Source organism: Myxocyprinus asiaticus, chromosome 34 (assembly GCF_019703515.2).
Source record: "Myxocyprinus asiaticus isolate MX2 ecotype Aquarium Trade chromosome 34, UBuf_Myxa_2, whole genome shotgun sequence".
Taxonomy (NCBI): Eukaryota; Metazoa; Chordata; class Actinopteri; order Cypriniformes; family Catostomidae; genus Myxocyprinus; species Myxocyprinus asiaticus.
In genome coordinates this window covers 43,398,981-43,422,813 of record NC_059377.1, presented here as the reverse complement: position 1 = coordinate 43,422,813, position 23,833 = coordinate 43,398,981, and the positions used below count along the sequence as shown (strand labels likewise).

General features: G+C 36.1%; 1 protein-coding gene across 3 annotated transcripts in view; it reads left to right on the top strand.

Moving 5' to 3' along the window:
• Positions 1-23,833, top strand: part of LOC127425094 (ras/Rap GTPase-activating protein SynGAP-like) — an 86,495-nt gene that overhangs the window by 43,853 nt on the left and 18,809 nt on the right. For all 3 annotated transcript variants that reach the window (XM_051670744.1, XM_051670743.1, XM_051670745.1), the window contains 7 exons: positions 3,312-3,406; positions 8,797-8,918; positions 9,064-9,217; positions 10,630-10,728; positions 16,587-16,826; positions 19,209-19,544; positions 22,236-22,380. In XM_051670744.1, the coding sequence (XP_051526704.1) occupies positions 3,312-3,406; positions 8,797-8,918; positions 9,064-9,217; positions 10,630-10,728; positions 16,587-16,826; positions 19,209-19,544; positions 22,236-22,380 (1,191 nt within the window). The remainder of the gene's footprint in view (positions 1-3,311; positions 3,407-8,796; positions 8,919-9,063; positions 9,218-10,629; positions 10,729-16,586; positions 16,827-19,208; positions 19,545-22,235; positions 22,381-23,833) is intronic.

Sequence of the window (23,833 nt, the reverse complement as noted above, 5' to 3'; positions counted from 1 at the left end):
ATACCCTACTCTAGTAAGTACAGACAGTCATTGTGGGTACCACGTCTTCAATATATTTATTAAAATAGGAAGTGACATAATCTGCATACAGATAAATATAGTTTTCTGCCGCATTACTGAGGATCCATGGCGGAGGGCTTTGTAACCATGCCGGAAGAGAGAGTAAACATTGTCAAGCCTGTTTGCTCCATGAGTACATCCTGATGGCATGATTTTCTGAAAATAAGCACTCAGAAAGTACCCGTCATGATGTGATTTAACATATAAATGTGCTGTTAAATGATGGCTTTCTTGTTAAAAAAATAGTGTAAAAACATCAGATTAGTTTCACATAATCAGGAGCACAAAATAAAGACAGTTGTAAAACTGCACTAATGATTGATGGATTGACTAGCCAATGGATAAGCCTCTTTAAAGAAAGCGCTGAATGGGCGGAGACTAAAGGGTGAAGACTAGCTGAGTGGGCGGAGACCAAACAAATCAATTCTTGTGTGTGTACTTGCCGTGTACTTTTATAAATACAGTCATGGACTGTCTCTTTCTCTCTCTGTATATATCTATTAATGTTCTACTGTAATTCTCATCATGTTCAATATGTGGGACTGTAGAGAGAGAGAGAGATGCAGCGCTGGATGGATGGATGGATGGATGGAGGCAGTGTGTGTATTTATAGCAGCAGAAATGTACGCTCTATATAAGGTTTGGTGTCCTGAGGAATGAATCACCATAAAAATAAGACAAAACACTGACAACAACCCACAGAGACACGGCTGAGAGATGTGTGTATGAGTGAGTGTGTATGTGTGTGTGTGTGTGTGAGTGTGTGTGTGTGTGTGAGTGTGTGTGTGTGTGTGTGTGTGTGTGTGTGTGTGTGTGTGTGTGAGTGTGAGTGTGTGAGTGAGTGTGTGTGTGTGTGTGTGTCCTGCATTTTTATGGACTCATGTGTTTTTGCCTCCGGAGTTTGTTTGATTCTGCAAATGTAAACACATCTGTGTTTTTTAAGCCACATACACTGAAATAAATGACTAGTAAGGTTAACTTAATTTTTATTTACTTACGTTTTTGTACACAGTTTTACTAAGTAAATTTTAATGGTATTAAATTAAGTAAAATCGAATTAACTTCATGACGTAAAATGTATTAAAGTGAGTGAATAAATTTAATGTAAACATTTCAGTTAATACAGTTACTTTAGCACATATCTTACGATAGCTTTCCATATAAGCTTCCCGCATGCTATATAGTCTATAAAACGACATCACCTTGCATGGTTAACCCTCCTATGGTACTGAAAATTGGCACCTCCCTTTGGTATTCACGGTCATTTTTGACCGGAATGGTCAGATGTGTAATTTTATGCTATTTTGATCTTATTTACCTGTAAATTTCTTAATTTTACCATTAATTTGCATATATAAATAAGCACATAAAAAAAAAAGAACCTACACCTCTGTATGTTGAAACATGAAGAAAATATGAGAATGTGAGATAAATTGGAGGCAGATTGCTGCCATCTGGTGAACAAAATATAAATAACATCATGTCATGCCAGTAACAGCCAGTAGATGACTGTAGACACATACTGTGTAGTCTGATGACTTGTTGTAACCTAATTTTATATTTTATCACAAGATATGCATTTGGATATATATTTAGACATTATCAAACTATTATTTGTCAAAGTTTAGCATTTTATAATTGATTTGCCATCTGGTACCAACAATCATGCCATGCTCATAATCACTGAGATCACATTTTTCCCCATTCTGATGGTTGATATGAACATTAACTGAAGCTCCTGACCCGTATCTGCATGATTTTATGCACTGCACTGCTGCCACATGATTGGCTGATTAGATAATCGCATGGATGATTGTTGGTGCCAGATGGGCGGGTTTGAGTATTTCTGGGATTTTCACACACAACAGTCTCTAGAATTTACTCAGAATGGTGCCAAAAACAAAAAACATCCAGTGAGTGGCAGTTCTGTGTATGGAAACACCTTGTTGATGAGAGAGGTCAACAGAGAATGACCAGACCGATTTGAACTGACAAAGTCTGCGGTAACTCAGATAACCACTCTGTACAATTGTGCTGAGAAGAATATCATCTCTGAATGCTATTCTGAGATGCGGGTTGGCGCTGTTTTGGTGGCATGAGGGGGACCTACACAATATTAGGCAGGTGGTTTTAATGTTGTGACTGATCAGTGTGTATGCATGTATCCCGAACCCCCCAGGTGTCCCACTTTGAGACTTTCAGAATCTGGTCACCCATACTCTGAGAGTGAAGTAAAAAACAAATTGCAGCTAAAATGACATCCTTGTCCATTGTGAATATTCAGTGTAATTGTGTCAAGGTTCACCAAACTTGAACTCCACACGAAATCTGAGAGAGGAAATTTGTAACACCAGAAATTAGTGATCACACGGATTCCCATTAAGATGACTGTATTTCGTCGTGCGAAGGTAAATGTGATCATTTCTTACTTAAGTGTGTCTCAGTGTGTCACCTGGTGGGGCACTGCCCCCTAATGCCTGGCGACAGGCCTAAGCCAATGCTGCTGTGTTGCGGTCAACACACATTATTTCCACACACAAGATAATCAGATGCATAGATCATTAGATAATCCACATGAAGCACAATGTTACATATGACCACCAGGAGATGGCGCCAAATACATGACACAGATTCAATGATGACTCAAATGACACAGAATGAAACTCATTCTGTGAAATCTCATTACTAAAATCATGTCTGCATGCTATGCAAACCTTTAGTCAGTTAGGTAGTGTAGTGGGCTAAAGCACATAACTGGTAATCAGAAAGTTGTTGGTTCAATCCCCACAGCCACCAAAATTGTGTCCTTGGGCAAGGCACTTAACTCCAGGTTGCTCCAGGGGGATTGTCCCTGTAATAAGTGCACTGTAAGTCCTTTTGGATAAAAGTATCTGGTTAATTATTATGTTTTATTTGTTTGGAGAGGCTTTTGGACACTATGATATATTATTTTTGTAATGCTATAACTTTTGATTTCTTTGTTGTATCAATACAAAATGTTTTTCAGATATAGTTGGCATGATTGGGAACAAAGCAAAAGCAGTTTTTCGGAGCCATCTTATTTACACCCAGAGATATATATTGTCAAATAAAATACAAATAAAAAATACAGGAAAACTTTAAAAACACCTTCAGAGCTTAAAGGGTTAACAAAAACGTGCAAAGAAATTACATCAGGATGGAATGACAATTAAGTTAGCAATAAAATAAACTGAAATCTCTCTCTTTCTCTGTCTGTCTCTGTGTTTCAGAGCACGCTCGTGCTCGCAGGAAGAGCTTTGCCACGTCGCGGCAGAGAAGCATGGAAACTCCGCCCACTGCACCTACTCAGCCATTCCGACAACCTGTGAGTACTGACACACACAGTAAAATACTAGTGTACTGCTCACTGCATACTACACATTATACAAGGAATATTGCCTACTAATAAAAACAGAAGTATGATACTGTACATTGTCACATGACTTCATTATGATGCTGATTAGTATTTTTGTGATATAATTAAATCTATAGTCTGTATGTGCTGCACACTTCAAAGTGAAGATGTGGCACTGTTGCACGTTCTCCAAGCGTGCAGAGAGCTCATGATACAGTGTTTCCAGCGGTTTCAGAGCGGTTCAAAATCAGTTATTTAATTTTATGACAATGTTTATTTTACAGTATGTATATAGTAATAAGTTGTAGATGATTGTAAGAGTATATATTTTATTTCCTTTATCTGTGTGAGCAACTGGGAGTACAGACATTTCAAAATAAGAGTCCCCGGTGTATTTTCGGCTTGAGTGTCCTGCGTTATGCACCAAATCTTCATTTGTTTTTCTGATTATTATTGTAAAGTTGGTTTCTTGTTGCCTCTGTGTTTGTGCCCATCACAGTAAGAACATTAACACATTCAATATATCAGTTTTAAAAACTATCGGCCGATTGATTGATTAGTTATCGCCTTTCTTCCAACACATTATTGTATCAGCAAAATCCAATATCGATCAACCTCTAATTCATATCTGTTGATATATTGATACATAAAAAACATTTAATATGATCTCTGGTATGGACACACCGTATTCATTTGATTTGTTCATTTGATTTGAATATCTGTGCAGCATCCCTGTGTAAGTGTTTTGTAGGATGACGCAAACAGCGGTATTTCAGGGTGTGTATGTGAGTCGTGTAGCGTGTGGGCTGTTGTTGTTTTTATATGGGTCGTTCTATATATAATAAAGCTTTTAATGTCAACAGATAATGATAAACTGTATTTCCACAGCTGCACTTTGAGAACAACTGATGGAAGGATTCTGCTGAATAAAGTATAATTGAAAGTAACTGAGATCTCAGGGGATCAGTTCAGTTAGTGAGTTGGTTGTTAAAGATCTGAAGTGCTGTAATTTTAGCTGGAGTCAACAGGATGTCAGTGAGTTTTGAGCTGGTCTGCAGCGGTGAGTTCTGTTGTGTGTAGTGAACATGACGGAGATCTTGAGTGTTGTCACGCTGCCGCTACAGACCGCTGACACAAACACCCTCATGATGTTCCTTTCTTTCTTCAGTGGAACACAAAAGGAGAATTGTTTGAAGAATCGTCGTACAACCTCCTTTTTGGTCCACTGAAGAAAGACAGTCATACAGGTTTGGAATAGGGCTTTTTCTCATGAATCGCTTTCTTCATTTGAACGACCCTGATATCAATTAATAATGTCTCTTTCAACATCCTCTCTGTTCTTAACAACAAAAATAGAAACATTTAATTCTAATCACACACATCAGGGATGCGGTAAAGAAGACATTCGACTCAAACAAAACACTTCTGTGAGACACTCGCTGAACTGCCGATATTCTTAAAGAGACAGTACCGTTTTAGCTAGGGCTGGGTAAAAATATCGCTTTACAGATGCATTGCGATCGTAATTTTAATGATCTTAATATCGATTCTTAAATCCAAAGATTGATCTTTTACTCTTTGCATAATCCTCCAGTTCAATGAGAGGAAATCACTCGCATTTGCAACCAAATTTCACGCTATGCGAATCGAGATCCTTTCACTGAGTTTTGAGAGTAAAGGTTGATCCATTTGTGTCCAAAAACGAGATCCACGTGACCAATTCGTCATTGAATAATAACTGTTCTCTATAGTCAGTTCTTGATCATAAACAAAAAAAAAGAAACATTTAATTATAATCATGCATAGCAGGGATGAGATAAAGCTGTTCGAGTCCTCTCTCGTTAACGTGCGCTCATTTACAGCCACACTTTACAGAACTGCCGGTTTTCTTAAAGAGACAGTACCGGTTTTTAGCACGTATAAATACCTGTGAATAGTACAAATTATGCAATTAAACAATAAACATGTAACAAAATATAATATATTCAATATAATATCATATTTATTGATTAAATACATTGATTTGTTCATTTTTTAAAACCTAAAATGTGACTAAAATGATGAAAAACTTATAAAATATAATTAGTAACTGTCAGGTGTATTCTGGTGATTCATGTCTTTTATTTTGAAATTCTAGTTTCTGTTTCATGTCATGTGTTCCTGTTTCCCTAGTCATGTGATTTCTGTTTTCCCTCCATGTTCATGTGTCATGTTTTCATTGGTTTATTGTTTAATTATCTTGTTATGAGTTCTGTTTGTTCATTGGTTTATGTTCTCCCATGTCTTGTATTTAAGCCCTCATGTTTGCATTGTCTGTTTGTGGAGTATTGAATGTTATTGGATGTGTCAAGTCAAGTCAAGTCAAGTCAAGTCAAGTCAAGTCAAGTCAAGTCAAGTCAAGTCAAGTCAAGTCAAGTCAAGTCTTATTTTGTAGTCAGGGTTATTGGAGTTCACGTTTTGGAAGTAAACTGCACTTGGGTTCTTCATCTTCACGTCCTCGTCATCGTCATCATTGTCAGCAGTTCCAGCAAACGTTACAGAATACTCCACCTCCCATGGACCCAGCAGTTTTGCTTCTGCGCTTACGTCAGGGGAATCGTCCTCTGGAGGACTATGTTGAGGACTTCTGCGGTCTAGCCAGCCAGGTAGACTTCAATGAGGTTGCCCTCAAGGGTTGTTTTAGATTTGGACTAAATGAGTCCATTTCTTTTTTGATGCCTGGCGATCGCAGTCCCCTCAGCCTGGCCCAATATATCGACCTCGCCCTTCGATTCATCGGTTCCCCATTCACTGTGGGGGAGGCGGATCCCGAGCCAGAGTTCCACGACATGGCCGCCGCCGAGCCAGAGTTCCACGACATGGCCGCCGCCGAACCAGAGTCCCACGTCACAGCGACGCCTCAGCCTGCTCCATGCCACGTCACAGCCACACCTGAGCAATGGGACCTGGAGATGGTTCCCACCCTTATACCCACCTTTAGTTCTCCTGAGCAGGCAAGGGGAACTTTCGGCCCTCCGATCCCGCCTGGACCCTCTGAGCCCTGGACTTCGCTTTGGCCTGTCAGTACCTCGACATTGCCTCAGCTCGGCGTTCCCTCGGCTCCACTACGGTCCTTCAGCCTGTTGGCTGTGCCGGGGTCCCTCGTCCCTCTGGCTCCTCCTTGGTCTGTCGGTCACCTGGCTCCGCTTTGGCTCTACGATCCCTCAGCTCCGCCTTGCTCCTTCGAGCCTCTAGCGCCACCTTGGTCCTCCCTGCCATCGGCTCCACCCTGGCCCTTCGTGTCTTCGGCTACTCTCCGGGCACCACGTTCCAAGGCTCCGCCCCTCGAGTTTCTCATGGCTCCACTTTCCATGGCTCCGCCCCTCGAGCCTCTCATGGCTTCACCTCCCACGGACTTTGCCCTGGTCCCATGCCCCTCGTCCTTTCTCGCCACGCCATGCTTCATGCCTCAAGACACCCCCCCCCCCACCCCCCCCCTACAGAACTTTGAATTATGTCATGTATTACGTGTTTTGTTTATGTGTTGGGGTGTCAGGAGCCACCCCTTAGTGGGGGGGATATGTCAGGTGTATTCTGGTGATTCATGTCTTTTATTTTGAAATTCTAGTTTCTGTTTCATGTCATGTGTTCCTGTTTCCCTAGTCATGTGAGTTCTGTTTTCCCTCCATGTTCATGTGTCATGTTTTCATTGGTTTATTGTTTAATTATTATTTGGAAATAAACTGCACTTGGGTTCTTCATCTTCACGTCCTCGTCATCATCATCATTGTCAGCAGTTCCAGCAAACGTTACAGTAACATATATATTTTCATATTGTACCTAGTCAGAAGGTTCCCTGTATAATTAACAGCATTAGCTGGATTGATGAACATTATAACTGAAATATACCCATATGAATCGAATCAGAATCTAATCGAAATTGGAATCAGATTGAGAAATCTGTATCAATACCCAGCACTAGTTTTAGCATGTGTCCTACAAATCAGTGTATATAGTACAAATTATGCATGTAAACAATAAGAATGTGCAATATAGTATATGCAAATTTATGGCATATTATTTATTGATAAAATACATAAGGTGCATTTTAAAAAAAGCTACAATGTAACCACAATAATTGAAAACTAATGATAAAATAAAATCTGTAGAATTATATTTTCAACATTTACCTAGTTAGAAGGTCTCCTGTATAATTAACAACATTAACTGAGAGATAATTTATTCCATATGTAAGTAAAATGGAGATTATAATTGAAATATACCCAAATGAATCTGAATCAAATTGGAATTGAATCAAAACAAGAGCTTCTGTATCAGAATCAAATCCAGTTGTGGCTTTATGACAATTTTCAGACGTGTGTGAACTATCCCTTTAAATGTTTTTTTTTTTTTTTTAATCTCCTTTTCTCCCAATTTGGAATGCCCAATTCCCACTACTAGTATGTCCTCATGGTGGCGCAGTTACTCACCTCAATCCGGGTGGCGGAGAACAAGTCTTAGTTTCTTCCGCTTTTGAGACCGTCAATCCGTGCATCTTATCACGTGGCTCGTTGTGCATGACACCGCAGAGACTCACAGCATGTGGAGGCTCATGCTACTTTCCACGATCCACGCACAACTCACCACACACCCCATTGAGAGCGAGAACCACTAATCACGACCACGAGGAGGTTACCACATGTGACTCTATCCTCTCTAGCAACCGGGCCAATTTGGTTGCTTAGGAGACCTGACTGGAGTCACTCAGCATGCCCTGGATTCGAATTTGCGACTCCAGGGGTGACAGTCAGCGTCAATACTCGCTGAGATACCCAGACCCCCCACATCAGAGTTTTAAAGTGTGATAAAAGTGAATGAACCCAATCATAAGAGAAGTGCGCACACACACACACACACACACACACACACACACACACACACATGCACATACACACATACACACAAACACACACACACAGCTGCAGATGTCGTAGTGTGTGTGTGTGTGTGTATGTGTGTGTGTATGTGTGTGTTGTAGGCTGCAGCTGCAGTGACTCATCAGTGACTCACAGCGCCCTCTAATGCACACACACACACACACACACACACACACACACTATAATCACACCTGCTGCTGGTCTTATATCTAAAAACACTGATCATAATACAACATGAACAATCACAAACATCTAAATACTTTTTTTAGTGATAAAATCATCATTATATATTTTTATTATTAGTTTTCCTAGTTTCCAGTTTTTATGAATTTGACACTTTTATGTTTTTAAAAAAAATGTATTAATGCAATGTGTTTCATTTCTTAAATAAGAAGCACTTTGAGAGGTGCATTAATTTCATGACCTGTGTGTGTGTGTTTTCAGAGTTTTCTTAGCCGCCGTCTGAAAGGTTCGATTAAGCGAGCAAAGAGTCAACCCAAACTCGACCGCACTGGAAGCTTCCGCCACATGATACTCCCACGATTCCGCAGTGCTGACCAGGAGAGGTATACACACAAACACACACACACACACACACACACACACACACAGTTGCAGTAAATGTGACTCACTCTCCCACTGTGCTTGAATGAGTCACAGAACCGTATAGCACATATAGATTACACTGTCTGTCTGTCTGTCTGTCTGTAGGACGCGACTGATGCAGAGTTTTAAGGAGTCTCACTCGCACGAGTCTCTGCTCTCTCCGAGCAGCGCGGCCGAGGCGCTGGATCTCACGCTGGACGAGGATGCCATTATTAAACCCGTCCACTCCAGCATCCTCGGCCAGGAGTACTGCTTCGAGGTGTGTGTTTCCCGTTCAGTACAACTACAATTCTACGTTCTGTGACATGAAAATAAGTTTAACTCGCCCATCCATTGTTTAAAGTGTAAAAATAAAAATAAAATGTGTTGACAGTACTAAACCTACAGTAGAAGTCTATGGGGCGAGTGTACTGGAGTGTTTAAAAGCAGTAATGTGATGCTTGTGTTTTTTGTTGGAGTACTTACATGAATTATTCAGCTAAAAGTAAATTATTTGTAATTATTAAGTTGTCTTTATTGCCTATAGGAGGCAGAACTACTTTTCTTGGTGGATGAACTTCTGGTTAAGTGTTACTGATGTAATTTCTGTGGGTGGAGTTTGCGCTTTACAGTAGTCACATCAAGTTTTTTCACATATCATGCAAGTTTACCAGGTTTACTGGCACTAAAGGTAGACTGATATATTGGTTTTACCGATTAATCGGTGCCGATAGTTGCTTTTTGGAACTATCGGTTATCGCAAAAATCTATGCCAATAGTTGCCGATAGTTTTTACATTTATTACGTAATCTGGTGCTGACTAAAAATGACACAGCTAAAATTGTAATCAGTAACGTACAACTGAGGTAGACCGATATATCGGTTTTACCGATTAATCATGCCGATAGTTGCTTTTTGGAACTATTGGTTAATCTGCAAAAATCTTTGCAGATAGTTGCAGAAAGTTTTTAATATATTATGTAATCTGGTGCTGATTACAAATGACACAACTAAAATTGTATCAATAACGTACAGAAGAGGTAGACCGATATATCGGTTTTACCGATTAATTGGTGCTGATAGTTGCTCTTTGGAACTATCTGTTATCTGCAGAAATCTATGCCGATAGTTGGCGATAGTTTTTTTTTTAATTTATCCCCTTTTTCTCCCAATTTGGAATGCCCAATTCCCACTACTTAGTAGGTCCTCATGGTGGCGTGTTTACTCACCTCAATCCGGGTGGCGGAGGACAAGTCTCAGTTGCCTCCGCTTCTGAGACCGTCAATCCGCGCATCTTATCACGTGACTCGTTGTGCATGACACCGCGGAGACTCACAGCATGTGGAGGCTCATGCTACTCTCCACGATCCACACACAACTTACCACACGCCCCATTGAGAGAGAGAACCACTAATCACGACCACGAGGAGGTTACCCCATGTGACTTTACCCTCCCTAGCAACCGGGCCAATTGGTTGCTTAGGAAGCCTGACTGGTATAAACATGATTCTTGTTCATTTTTACAAACTGAGGGATGCAGTGGAGTTATTTTCTGTGGTAAATTGACAGCATGTCACAGATGACTGAACATTCCTTTAAAATTATTAAATGTTATTTATTTTAGGATTTCGTGACTAAAATTTCACGTGATGTGTACGTTTTGACCCTGAATGCTGAATCTGTGACCTTTAGGTGACGACAGTATCAGGCACGAAGTGTTTTTCATGTCGTTCTGCAGCAGAGAGAGACAAATGGATGGAGAATCTGCAGCGGGCCGTGAAGCCGAACAAGGTACGAGAGACCTGTGAACAACAGAGACGAAACTAGAGACTCTCCTCTTTACAACCAAACAGGTTTCAGTGAAAAAACTTAAAGAGGTTTCTTACCAGAGGCACTTTTATTGGCTCTGCGCCCGTAGAAGTGCTTCAAGGAAATCAACACAATGTTGCGTCAGAAGTTGAGCCCTTAAATGACAGTCTATTCTAGAGTCTTGTGAACAGCATTCAGTTGGTTTAAATGTATTTAAATTATGTGTTGCGTATAGTGAAGCCAAAATACAATGTCCACGCATGTGGACGCAGAGTCACACAAGGTTAAAATGGTGAATTTTGTAGATATATTCAAAACTCTTTACTCATTAGAGCTGCAACTAACGATTATTTTGATAATCGATTAATCTAACAATTATTAGAACGACTATTCAACTATTCGGCGATTATTGCAACGATTAATCATGAGCTCTTAACCGATTATTCAGCTTGTGCCCTGACTTAAAAGGTTCCATTAAACGTGCTTACTAACAATAAAGAGGACAAAATCATCTTTTAAAAATACCTCCAAATGACATTCACTGAATTAAAGGAAAAATATACTTTTTATTACGTTTACTTCAGTAAAAAATTCACTGCAAAAAATCCTATTTCTATCAAGTGGTTTTGTCTTGCTTTCCATTTAAAATTGTCCAAAAATCCGTAAAACAAGATACATTTACTTGAGAAGCAACATATAAGATATTTAGACTTGCTTTAAGAGAATGTATCTTAAATATAAGTGTATTTTGTATATAAGTGTATTTTTACTCTTGGTTATACTTCTGTGAGTGCAGTAAAGACAAAATATACATATATACAAGATCTATTCTCTAAAAGCAAGTCTAAATATCATATATGCTGCTTCTCAGGTGAATGCATCTTTTTTAAAGGATTTTTAGATATTTTAAAATATTTGTATTTTTAATATTATATTCAACATTCTCAGATAAAAATAAATAAATTCTTCTGCAGTATAGCTGCTAAAGTAAATGTACATGGTTTTAAAGGAGTTTTAGATATTTATATTGGAAAACAAGCCAAAAAAACAAACAAATCAAAAACGTATTTTGTTGCGGTGTATAATGGGGTGAAGACTACCCTCTCTCACCTTTCTGTTCACTTCAATCCATCTTTAACTTAAACAAACTCTCTCTTATTAATAAAGCTGCATATTGCCAGTGTTCTTCATGATAAGAAATGCACAGTGACATATATATAAATTATTCAATAAGTCACGAGTCATCACGTTATAATCTAGCTGCATTAAGCGTGTGCGCTCGATGGATGAGCGTCCCGTGACGGAGTGTGCATCAGCCGGTGCAGTTTCAATCTCTCCCCCTTAGATCGGGACACTTCACAGAACTCATAGAAGAGACGCTGACCGCACAGAGAAATGACCGTTTCAGAGTTTGTAGTTATTTACATGACCTGTTATTTGAACTTTAATAAAGCTATAACACATTAAATATACCTGCATTAAAGATGTAACGCATTAAATATAACTGCATTAAAGATGTAACACATTAAATATAACTGCATTAAAGATGTAACACATTAAACATAACTGCATTAAAGATGTAACACATTAAATATAACTGCATTAAAGATGTAACGCATTAAATATAACTGCATTAAAGATGTAACACATTAAATATAACTGCATTAAAGATGTAACACATTAAATATAACTGCATTAAAGATATAACGCATTAAATATAACCGCATTAAAATAACTGCATTAAAGATGTAACACATTAAATATACCTGCATTAAAGATGTAACGCATTAAATATAACTGCATTAAAATAACTGCATTAAAGATGTAACACATTAAATATACCTGCATTAAAGATGTAACGCATTAAATATAACCGCATTAAAATAACTGCATTAAAGATGTAACACATTAAATATACCTGCATTAAAGATGTAACACATTAAATATACCTGCATTAAAGATGTAACGCATTAAATATAACTGCATTAAAATAACTGCATTAAAGATGTAACACATTAAATATAACTGCATTAAAGATGTAACACATTAAATATACCTGAATTAAAGATGTAACACATTAAATATACCTGCATTAAAATAACTGCATTAAAGATGTAACACATTAAATATAACTGCATTAAACATGTAACACATTAAATATAACTGCATTAAAGATGTAACACATTAAATATAACTGCATTAAAATAACTGCATTAAAGATGTAACACATTAAATATAACTGCATTAAACATGTAACGCATTAAATATAACTGCATTAAAGATGTAACACATTAAATATAACTGCATTAAAGATGTAACGCATTAAATATAACTGCATTAAAGATGTAACACATTAAATATACCTGCATTAAAGATGTAACGCATTAAATATAACTGCATTAAAATAACTGCATTAAAGATGTAACACATTAAATATAACTGCATTAAACATGTAACACATTAAATATACCTGCATTAAAGATGTAACACATTAAATATAACTGCATTAAACATGTAACACATTAAATATAACTGCATTAAAGATGTAACACATTAAATATACCTGCATTAAAGATGTAACGCATTAAATATAACTGCATTAAAATAACTGCATTAAAGATGTAACACATTAAATATACCTGCATTAAAGATGTAACACATTAAATATAACTGCATTAAAGATGTAACACATTAAATATACCTGCATTAAACATGTAACACATTAAATATAACTGCATTAAAGATGTAACACATTAAATATACCTGCATTAAAGATGTAACGCATTAAATATAACTGCATTAAAATAACTGCATTAAAGATGTAACACATTAAATATACCTGCATTAAAGATGTAACACATTAAATATAACTGCATTAAAATAACTGCATTAAAGATGTAACACATTAAATATACCTGCATTAAAGATGTAACGCATTAAATATAACTGCATTAAAATAACCGCATTAAAGATGTAACGCATTAAATATAACCACATTAAAATAACTGCATTAAAGATGTAACACATTAAATATACCTGCATTAAAAATGTAACACATTAAATATAACTGCATTAAAGATGTAACGCATTAACGATAACTGCATTAAAATAACCGCATTAAAGATGTAACGCATTAAATATAACTGCATTAAAATAACCGCATTAAAGATGTAACGCATTAAATATAACCACATTAAAATAACTGCATTAAAGATGTAACACATTAAATATACCTGCATTAAAAATGTAACACATTAAATATAACTGCATTAAAGATGTAACGCATTAAAGATAACTGCATTAAAATAACCGCATTAAAGATGTAACGCATTAAATATAACTGCATTAAAGATGTAACGCATTAAATATAACTGCATTAAAATAACTGCATTAAAGATGTAACACATTAAATATAACTGCATTAAAATAACTGCATTAAAGATGTAACACATTAAATATAACTGCATTAAAATAACTGCATTAAAGATGTAACACATTAAATATAACTGCATTAAAAATGTAACACATTAAATATAACTGCATTAAAGATGTAACGCATTAAAGATAACTGCATTAAAATAACCGCATTAAAGATGTAACGCATTAAATATAACTGCATTAAAGATGTAACACATTAAATATAACTGCATTAAAGATGTAACACATTAAATATAACTGCATTAAAAATGTAACACATTAAATATAACTGCATTAAAATAACTGCATTAAAGATGTAACACATTAAATATAACTGCATTAAAATAACTGCATTAAAGATGTAACACATTAAATATAACTGCATTAAAGATGTAACACATTAAATATAACTGCATTAAAATAACTGCATTAAAGATGTAACACATTAAATATAACTGCATTAAAGATGTAACGCATTAAATATAACTGCATTAAAATAACCGTATTAAAGATGTAACGCATTAAATATAACTGCATTAAAATAACTGCATTAAAGATGTAACACATTAAATATAACTGCATTAAAGATGTAACGCATTAAATATAACTGCATTAAAATAACCGCATTAAAGATGTAACGCATTAAATATAACTGCATTAAAGATGTAACGCATTAAATATAACTGCATTAAAATAACTGCATTAAAGATGTAACGCATTAAATATAACTGCATTAAAATAACTGCATTAAAGATGTAACACATTAAATATAACTGCATTAAAGATGTAACGCATTAAATATAACTGCATTAAAATAACCGCATTAAAGATGTAACGCATTAAATATAACCGCATTAAAATAACTGCATTAAAGATGTAACACATTAAATATACCTGCATTAAAGATGTAACACATTAAATATAACTGCATTAAAATAACTGCATTAAAGACGTAACACATTAAATATAACCGCATTAAAGATGTAACGCATTAAATATAACCGCATTAATGATGTAAGGCATTAAATATAACTGTATTAAAGATGTAACGCATTAAATATAACCGCATTAAAGATGTAATGCATTAAATATAACTGCATTAAAGATGTAATGCATTAAATATAACCGCATTAAAGATGTAACGCATTAAATATAACCGCATTAAAGATGTAACGCATTAATTATAACCGCATTAATGATGTAAGGCATTAAATATAACTGTATTAAAGATGTAACGCATTAAATATAACCGCATTAAAGATGTAATGCATTAAATATAACTGCATTAAAGATGTAATGCATTAAATATAACCGCATTAAAGATGTAACGCATTAAATATAACTGCATTAAAGATGTAACGCATTAAAGATGTAACGCATTAAATATAACTGCATTAAAGATGTAATGCATTAAAGATGTAACGCATTAAATATAACCGCATTAAAGATGTAACGCATTAATTATAACCGCATTAATGATGTAAGGCATTAAATATAACTGTATTAAAGATGTAACGCATTAAATATAACCGCATTAAAGATGTAATGCATTAAATATAACTGCATTAAAGATGTAATGCATTAAATATAACCGCATTAAAGATGTAACGCATTAAAGATGTAACGCATTAAAGATGTAACGCATTAAATATAACTGCATTAAAGATGTAACGCATTAAAGATGTAACGCATTAAATATAACTGCATTAAATATAACCGCATTAAAGATGTAACGCATTAAATATAACTGCATTAAAGATGTAACGCATTAAATATAACCACATTAAAGATGTAACGCATTAAATATAACTGCATTAAAGATGTAACGCATTAAATATAACTGCATTAAAGATGTAACGCATTAAAGATGTAACGCATTAAATATAACTGCATTAAATATAACCGCATTAAAGATGTAACGCATTAAATATAACTGCATTAAAGATGTAACGCATTAAATATAACCACATTAAAGATGTAACGCATTAAATATAACCGCATTAAAGATGTAAAGCTTTAAATATAACCGCATTAAAAATGTAATGCCGGGGTGTTTCTTTAAAGAGCTCCAGCTCCACTTATTCCACAACGAGAGTGCTTCTGTATTTACTTATTTTGTATTTATTATAATTCCCTCATACTTTGCGATCTACATCACCTAAAGCTGTTTGGAAAATTTAGAGTGCATCTGGACTGTGATCTCTGTAATTCTTCCTGTCTTCAGTCAGTCGTGAACTGCAGTGCTGCTCTCATGCGCCATCATTAGAGTTTAATGTGATCTCATGTTACGTTAAATGACATCAAATGACTATTAGAAACTTTTTTATTGTCAACGTTGACGATAACGTCAACTAATTGTTTCAGCCCTATTACTCATAGTCTAAAGAAAGTTATTAAGCGTGGCCTTTTGTTGTGTTTGGCAGGATAACAGCCGTCGTGTTGATAATGTGCTTAAGATGTGGATTATTGAAGCGCGAGACCTTCCCGCTAAAAAGCGCTACTACTGCGAGCTGTGTCTGGATGACATGCTGTACGCTCGAACCACCAGCAAACCACGAACGGACACGGTGTTCTGGGGGGAACACTTTGAGTTTAACAACCTCCCCGCCATCCGCAGTCTCAGATTACACCTGTACAAAGAAACCGACAAGAAGAGACGAAAGGTCAGTGTGACGATATCATTATATTGACCTACAACAGCAGCGACGTTTGACTCTGTACATACATTTAAACTACAGTCAAGATATTCACTTGAACAGGAGGTTAATTACACTGCAACTACATTGAAATGGTTTGTTTATTTCACTCTTTGTTTAGATGATCATAGTTTTAAACATGTAATAATTAGTATTTTTATAATGGATTTTCATAGTTTAATATTGAAAGTCTGAGACAAGACTAAAACTAAAACCAGGAATTAGCTGGTTTTCTGCATTAATTGGTCATATATTATGGTCGTATAGACAAACACAATGTGTTTAAGCTAACAACACACAAACAATTATAATCTTCCATGTCTTTATTGAACACATCCCATAAAACATTCACAGTGCTGTGGAAAAAGTATGTGAACCCCTAGGCTAAATACGACCAATGCAGAGTGCTCAATGAGGCAAAACAGATCTCTAGAGTGACAGATAAAGACTTGAAGGAATCATTGGAACTGGTTAACATCTCTGTTCATGAGTCTACTATACAGAAAACATTAAACAGGTATGTGTTCATGGCAGGACATCATGAAGGAAGCTGCTGCTTTCCAATAAAAACATTGCTGCATGCCTGAAGTTTGCCAAAGACCACCTGAAGTTTGAACCTCCACAACGCTACTGGGAAAATGTTTCATCGATAACATCCTGAAAACATCGAAGTAATTCCACTACAGAATGGCTTCAAAAAAAGAAAATCCACCTTTTGGAGTGTCCTAGTCAGAGCCCAGACCTTAACCCAATAGAGATGCTGTGGAATGATCTCAAGAGAGCCGCTCACACCAGACATCCTAAGAATATGAATGTTACATTTGAATGAACGTTACATTTATATAGCGCTTTGTCAGACACTACACTCAAAGCACTTTACACAGTGAACAGGGGAATCTCCTCAACCACCACCAGTGTGCAGCATCCACCTGGATGATGTGACGGCAGCCATCGTGCACCAGTACACTCACCACACACCAGCTATTGGTGGAGAGGAGAGAGTAGAGTGATACAGACAATTAATGAAATGGGGATTATTAGGAGGCCATGATTGAGAAGTGCCTATGGGGGGAATTTGTCCAGGACACCAGGGTTACACCCCTACTCTTTATGAGATGTGTTCTGGGATTTTTAATGACCACAGAGAGTCAGCACCTCAGTTTAATGTCTCATCTGAAGGATGGTGCCTTTTTACAGTATAGTGTCCCCATCACTATACTGGGGCATTAGAACACACACAGACCACAGGATGAACACCCCCTACTGGCTTCACTAATACCTCTTCCAGCAGCAACCTTAGTTTTCCCAGGAGGTCTCCCGTACAGGTACTGACCAGACTCAACCCTGCTTATCTTCAGTGGGCAACCGGTCTTGAGCTACAGGGTGATAAGGCTGCTGGAGACAATATGTCTGAGCTGAAGCAGTTCTGTGAGGATGAATAGTCCAGAATTCCTTCTGAATTTTGTGCAAGTCTAATCTGCAACTACCGGAAACACTTGGTTGAGGTTGAACAGTCGACCAGTTATAAACTCCAAGGGTTCACTTACTTTTTCCACAGCACTGTGAATGTTTAATGGGATGTGTTCAATAAATACATGAAAGATTATAATTGTTTGTGTGTTGTTAGCTTAAGCACATTGTGCTTGTGTCTATTTTGTCACAAACTTGTGACTTTGATGAAGATGAGATCATAATATATGATCAATTAATGCAGAAAACCAGCTGATTCCAAAGGGTTCACATACTTTTTCTTGCCACCGTATACATACATACATACATTTGAAAAGTACCAACAAAATATATGATGATGGGTTGGTAAAATGTTTCCAATTCCGTTTTAATGAGACATTCATATAACAAAAAGAAAAAAGTTTTTGAAAGTGCACCCGACGATGTTATTTTACTCAATATTTACTCAAAATTCACTAGAGCTATTTGAAAACAGAAAATGTTAATTATCCATTGTCTAAGATATATTTCAGAACTGTCACAATGGAGAGTTAACGCTATTGTTAATCATGTAAGCGGGCATTGTTATTGTCTGATATTTCAATCTATCACTATTCGACAACACAGCAGCATTTAGCTACATGTTTTTCTACAAACAGAGGGTGAAATATTGTGACATAAGGACAAAATGTATTTTATTTTATTTTTTAAAGTACAGTTTAATTGCTGGTATAAAATATTTATAGCCTGTAAATGTTCTCGCCGTTGGCAGGTGTGACAGTTAATTTTGGACCCTAATTATAACTTTCTCTGGCCTGAATGTTCCCTACATAGTCATCAAGTGAACTGAAGCTGCAGAAATGTGAGCAGGTGTAACACAGGTGTTTGTGTGTGTAACAGGAGAAGAGCACATATCTGGGTCTGGTTAGTATCCCGATCTCCAGTATAACGGGTCGTCAGTTTGTGGAGCAGTGGTATCCCGTTATACAGCCCAGCGTTCTGGCGAAAGGGGGCGGAGTCGGCAGCGGGAAGATCATCAACGCATCGCTGCGACTCAAATCTCGCTATCAGACAATGAACATCCTGCCGATGGAGCTGTATAAGGAGTTTGCAGAGTACGTCACCAATAATTACCGCACACTGTGTGGCGTTCTGGAGCCGCTGTTGAGCGTGAAGAGTAAAGAGGAAGTGGCTTGTGCGCTGGTACACATCCTACAGAGCACTGGGAAGGCCAAGGTCAGTCATTACTGTCACATCAACTTTCTTTAGGCATGAAACTTTATCAACGTATTAACAATTCTGCACTGTAAAATTAAAAAAAACCCGTAAAATAAATGCGTGGCAGCACAGGGTGCCAAATGTTCACCATAAACTGAAATAACATGTTTAAATTGTCATTTTAAATAGTGTGCACAGTGTAAGTTGAAATGGCGTTTAAAATGTAATTTAATAGAACATGTTTCAACTATAAAGTTAAATAAAATGTTTTGACTGCTCATTAAAAAATATATAATTAAATAAATTATATTATTTTACCATATATGAGTGCTATATTGCGAAAAAAGTTTACGCTTAAAACATTAAAGTCTATGTATACATAAGTTAGGCATATGAGGTATCAATTGAAAGCATAGAATCTGAACTTTTCAGAGACAACCATCACTACTGCATTTGTTACTTAAAATAACAAAATAAGGCCTTAAAATATTCGCGTTGAACTTGAGCGCCCCCTAGAGGTAATGGGGTAGAAATATTTATATGAAAATAAAGGTTTTTCACATAGCACATAAATGGACAAGTCATATATCAAATGAAAGCTCTCATTCTCAAGAATGTGACTGTATAGTTAATTTTGTTGCCCTCATAGCACAGTTTAAAAGATTTTCAAAAGAATCACAAAGTGAAATATGATTTCTGTTAGTCATCTAATACAAATGTCTCTTTTATGCTCTGATAACTGCTGCTGTAAACCCCAAATAGCTAAAAACTTTATATCTGCTTTTACCTTAGGGAGATTTCTAAAATATGATCCGCTGTTTACTTGTCTGTGAACTTTATTGGTTGAATAATTAAATGTTATATCTTAGATGTCAATATCAAAATATGCCATCCAGCAGGAAAAGAATGTAAAACAAATCATCAGAAAAATATGTTTCTGACTATTGATGATAATATATATCACCATAAAGGGGAGGATCTCAGCTTTCTAATGACACCTAGATTGAGTTTCTAGTCCACTCAGAGGCCGAGATATTCAATGAAATAATGAGGGTGGTGCTTGAACTGAAAATTAGACTGAATGTCTATGGACGAGCACATCTGTGAGGACTAAAATGCGTTAGAGCGCCACCTACATTTCAGATCTGTATATTGTGATGGAATTTGATAGCGAAAAAATTATTTTTTCTAGTGCTTTCTGCCATCTAGTGGAATAAAATGAGACTTTTCAAAGTGAGGTAGTGTGAACAGAACCAGAATTACATGTTTACAAATTCAGGACAATAAAATTATTTATTTATTTATTTATTTATTTATTTTTTAAACTTTCTGTTAATCATAAGATTATAAACACATACAATATTATTTATGAATAATTGGAGTCTTTTTTATTTTTTATTTGGGCAGTTCTCTGAAAAACTAGAATACAGTATGTGTGAATGGTGAGCTTTTACATTTTAGTGTGAAAAATTGCTGGCGGCAGCCCAAAAATGCACCAGAGTTTTAAGGTAACTACCTGCTAAACAATTAACGTTTTCTTACTGCAGCATTTTTACATTATTCTTCTGTTAAATTACGTACAGTTTTTACAGTTATAGAAATCCCCTGCCCAGTTACAGTAATGCAAAATAGAAAAATTTATTTTGTCCCAACACAAATGGATTAAGTTAACTTACATTTTACATATCTAAGTGTATTTCACTGAGTGAGTCATTTTAATGAAGTAACCTGAACAAGCAGCAAAACTCAATGTTACTTTGGAGTTTACTAAACTCCAGATTTATTTCAAATACTTAAAATTATTTGTTGAGTTTCTTCATATTATGAGAACAGCATAAACTCAATATGTTGTGTCGCAAATGCAGCATCAAATAAAGTTCAAAACGACTTTAGAACTAAAATATATATATATATTTTTAAAGAGCAATATTTGCTGAAAATATACGTTTGGTGTGAATAAATGTATTTTAGGGGAATTTAACACTTTTATTGAAAAATGTGGAATGAGTGTTAAATTATACTGAATTTATTTGTTAAAATACATTTATTGGTTTATTTATTAAATAAATGGTTTATTGGTTTATTTATTAAATAGTCATGTAGTAATGAGTAATTTTGCATAATCCAGTGAATTAAAAAATATATATATTTTAAATTATTTAAATTACTTTTATTTAAAAATTAATTATTTAAGAATATTTAAAAAAAAATAATTATTTAAATATTATTATTCATATAAATAATAGTGAAAATTAATCATAATAAAGAAAATTATAATAATATTTATAAATATACTGTATATATAAAATCTAAACATTATTAGAAAATAAAAAAAGCTTTACAAATGAAAGGTACTTTTGAAAACAAACTAAAAGATAAGATTTTTCATAACAAAAGAATAAGTCTGACTTCACATTATTTAACACGAGTTAAAAAGAAAAGTGTCTAAACAGGAAAACTACTATTATAAATTCTGATTAGATGAGACACATTGAAGGTCGTTGTAAAATAGCTGATTTTCACATTACTCCATGTTTCATTGTTGCTCTCGTGCGTAAATAACATAAAGCAGTCCTGCCCGCTCTTAACCGATATGTCTACTGTGGTATAAACGGTACTGCAAAATCTCTTCCGGTCGACAGATTTCTACCGTCATATGATGTGTGACCTCATCCCACTGCTGTTCAACAGTCCTGTGTGTTTTTTAAGGACTTCCTGTCTGATATGGCCATGACCGAGGTGGATCGATTCATGGACCGCGAGCATCTGATCTTCAGAGAGAACACACTGGCCACTAAAGCCATCGAAGAGTTCCTGAAGCTCATCGCTCTCCGTTACCTCAAAGACACCATCGGTGAGTACTGATGCTGATGTGTGTGTCACGCAGTGATTATTTACTGTCTTACAAAGAACTGTAAGCAGTTACTGACTGTTACAATAATATTACTTTATAATATCATTTTAAAGAATTTTTTATTTTCTATAATTAGATTTTGATTATACAGTGGTGTGAAAAAGTGTTTGCCCCCTTCCTGATTTCTTATTTTTTTGCATGTTTGTCACACTTAAATGTTTCAGATCATCAAACAAGTTTAAATATTAGTCAAAGATAACACAAGTAAACACAAAATGCAGTTTTTAAATGAAGGTTGTTATTATTAAGGGAAAACAAAATCCAAACCTACATGGCCCTGTGTGAAAAAGTGTTTGCCCCACCTGTTAAAACATAACTTAACTGTGGTTTATCACACCTGAGTTCAATTTCTCTAGCCACACCCAGGCCTGATTACTGCCACACCTGTTCTCAATCAAGAAATCACTTAAATAGGACCTGCCTGACAAAGTGAAGTAGACCAAAAGATCTTCAAAAGCTAGACATCATGCCAAGATCCAAAGAAATTCAGGAACAAATGAGAAAGAAAGTAATTGAGATCTATCAGTCTGGAAAAGGTTATAAAGCCATTTCTAAAGCTTTGGGACTCCAGAGAACCACAGTGAGAGCCATTATCCACAAATGGCGAAAACATGGAACAGTGGTGAACCTTCCCGGGAGTGGCCGGCCGACCAAAATTACCCCAAGAGTGCAGCGACGACTCATCCAAGAGGTCACAAAAGACCCCACAACAACATCCAAAGAACTGCAGGCCTCACTTGCCTCAGTTAAGGTCAGTGTTCATGACTCCACCATAAGAAAGAGACTGGGCAAAAATGGCCTGCATGGCAGAGTTCCAAGACGAAAACCACTGCTGAGCAAAAAGAACATTAAGGCTCGTCTCATTTTTGCCAGAAAACATCTTGATGATCCCCAAGACTTTTGGGAAAATACTCTGTGGACTGACGAGACAAAAGTTGAACTTTTTGGAAGGTGTGTGTCCCATTACATCTGGCGTATAAGTAACACCGCATTTCAGAAAAAGAACATCATACCAACAGTAAAATATGGTGGTGGTAGTGTGATGGTCTGGGGCTGTTTTGCTGCTTCAGGACCTGGAAGACTTGCTGTGATAAATGGAACCATGAATTCTGCTGTCTACCAAAAAATCCTGAAGGAGAATGTCCGGCCATCTGTTCGTGACCTCAAGCTGAAGCGAACTTGGGTTCTGCAGCAGGACAATGATCCAAAACACACCAGCAAGTCCACCTCTGAATGGCTGAAGAAAAACAAAATGAAGACTTTGGAGTGGCCTAGTCAAAGTCCTGACCTGAATCCTATTGAGATGCTGTGGCATGACCTTAAAAAGGCAGTTCATGCTTGAAAACCCTCCAATGTGGCTGAATTACAACAATTCTGCAAAGATGAGTGGGCC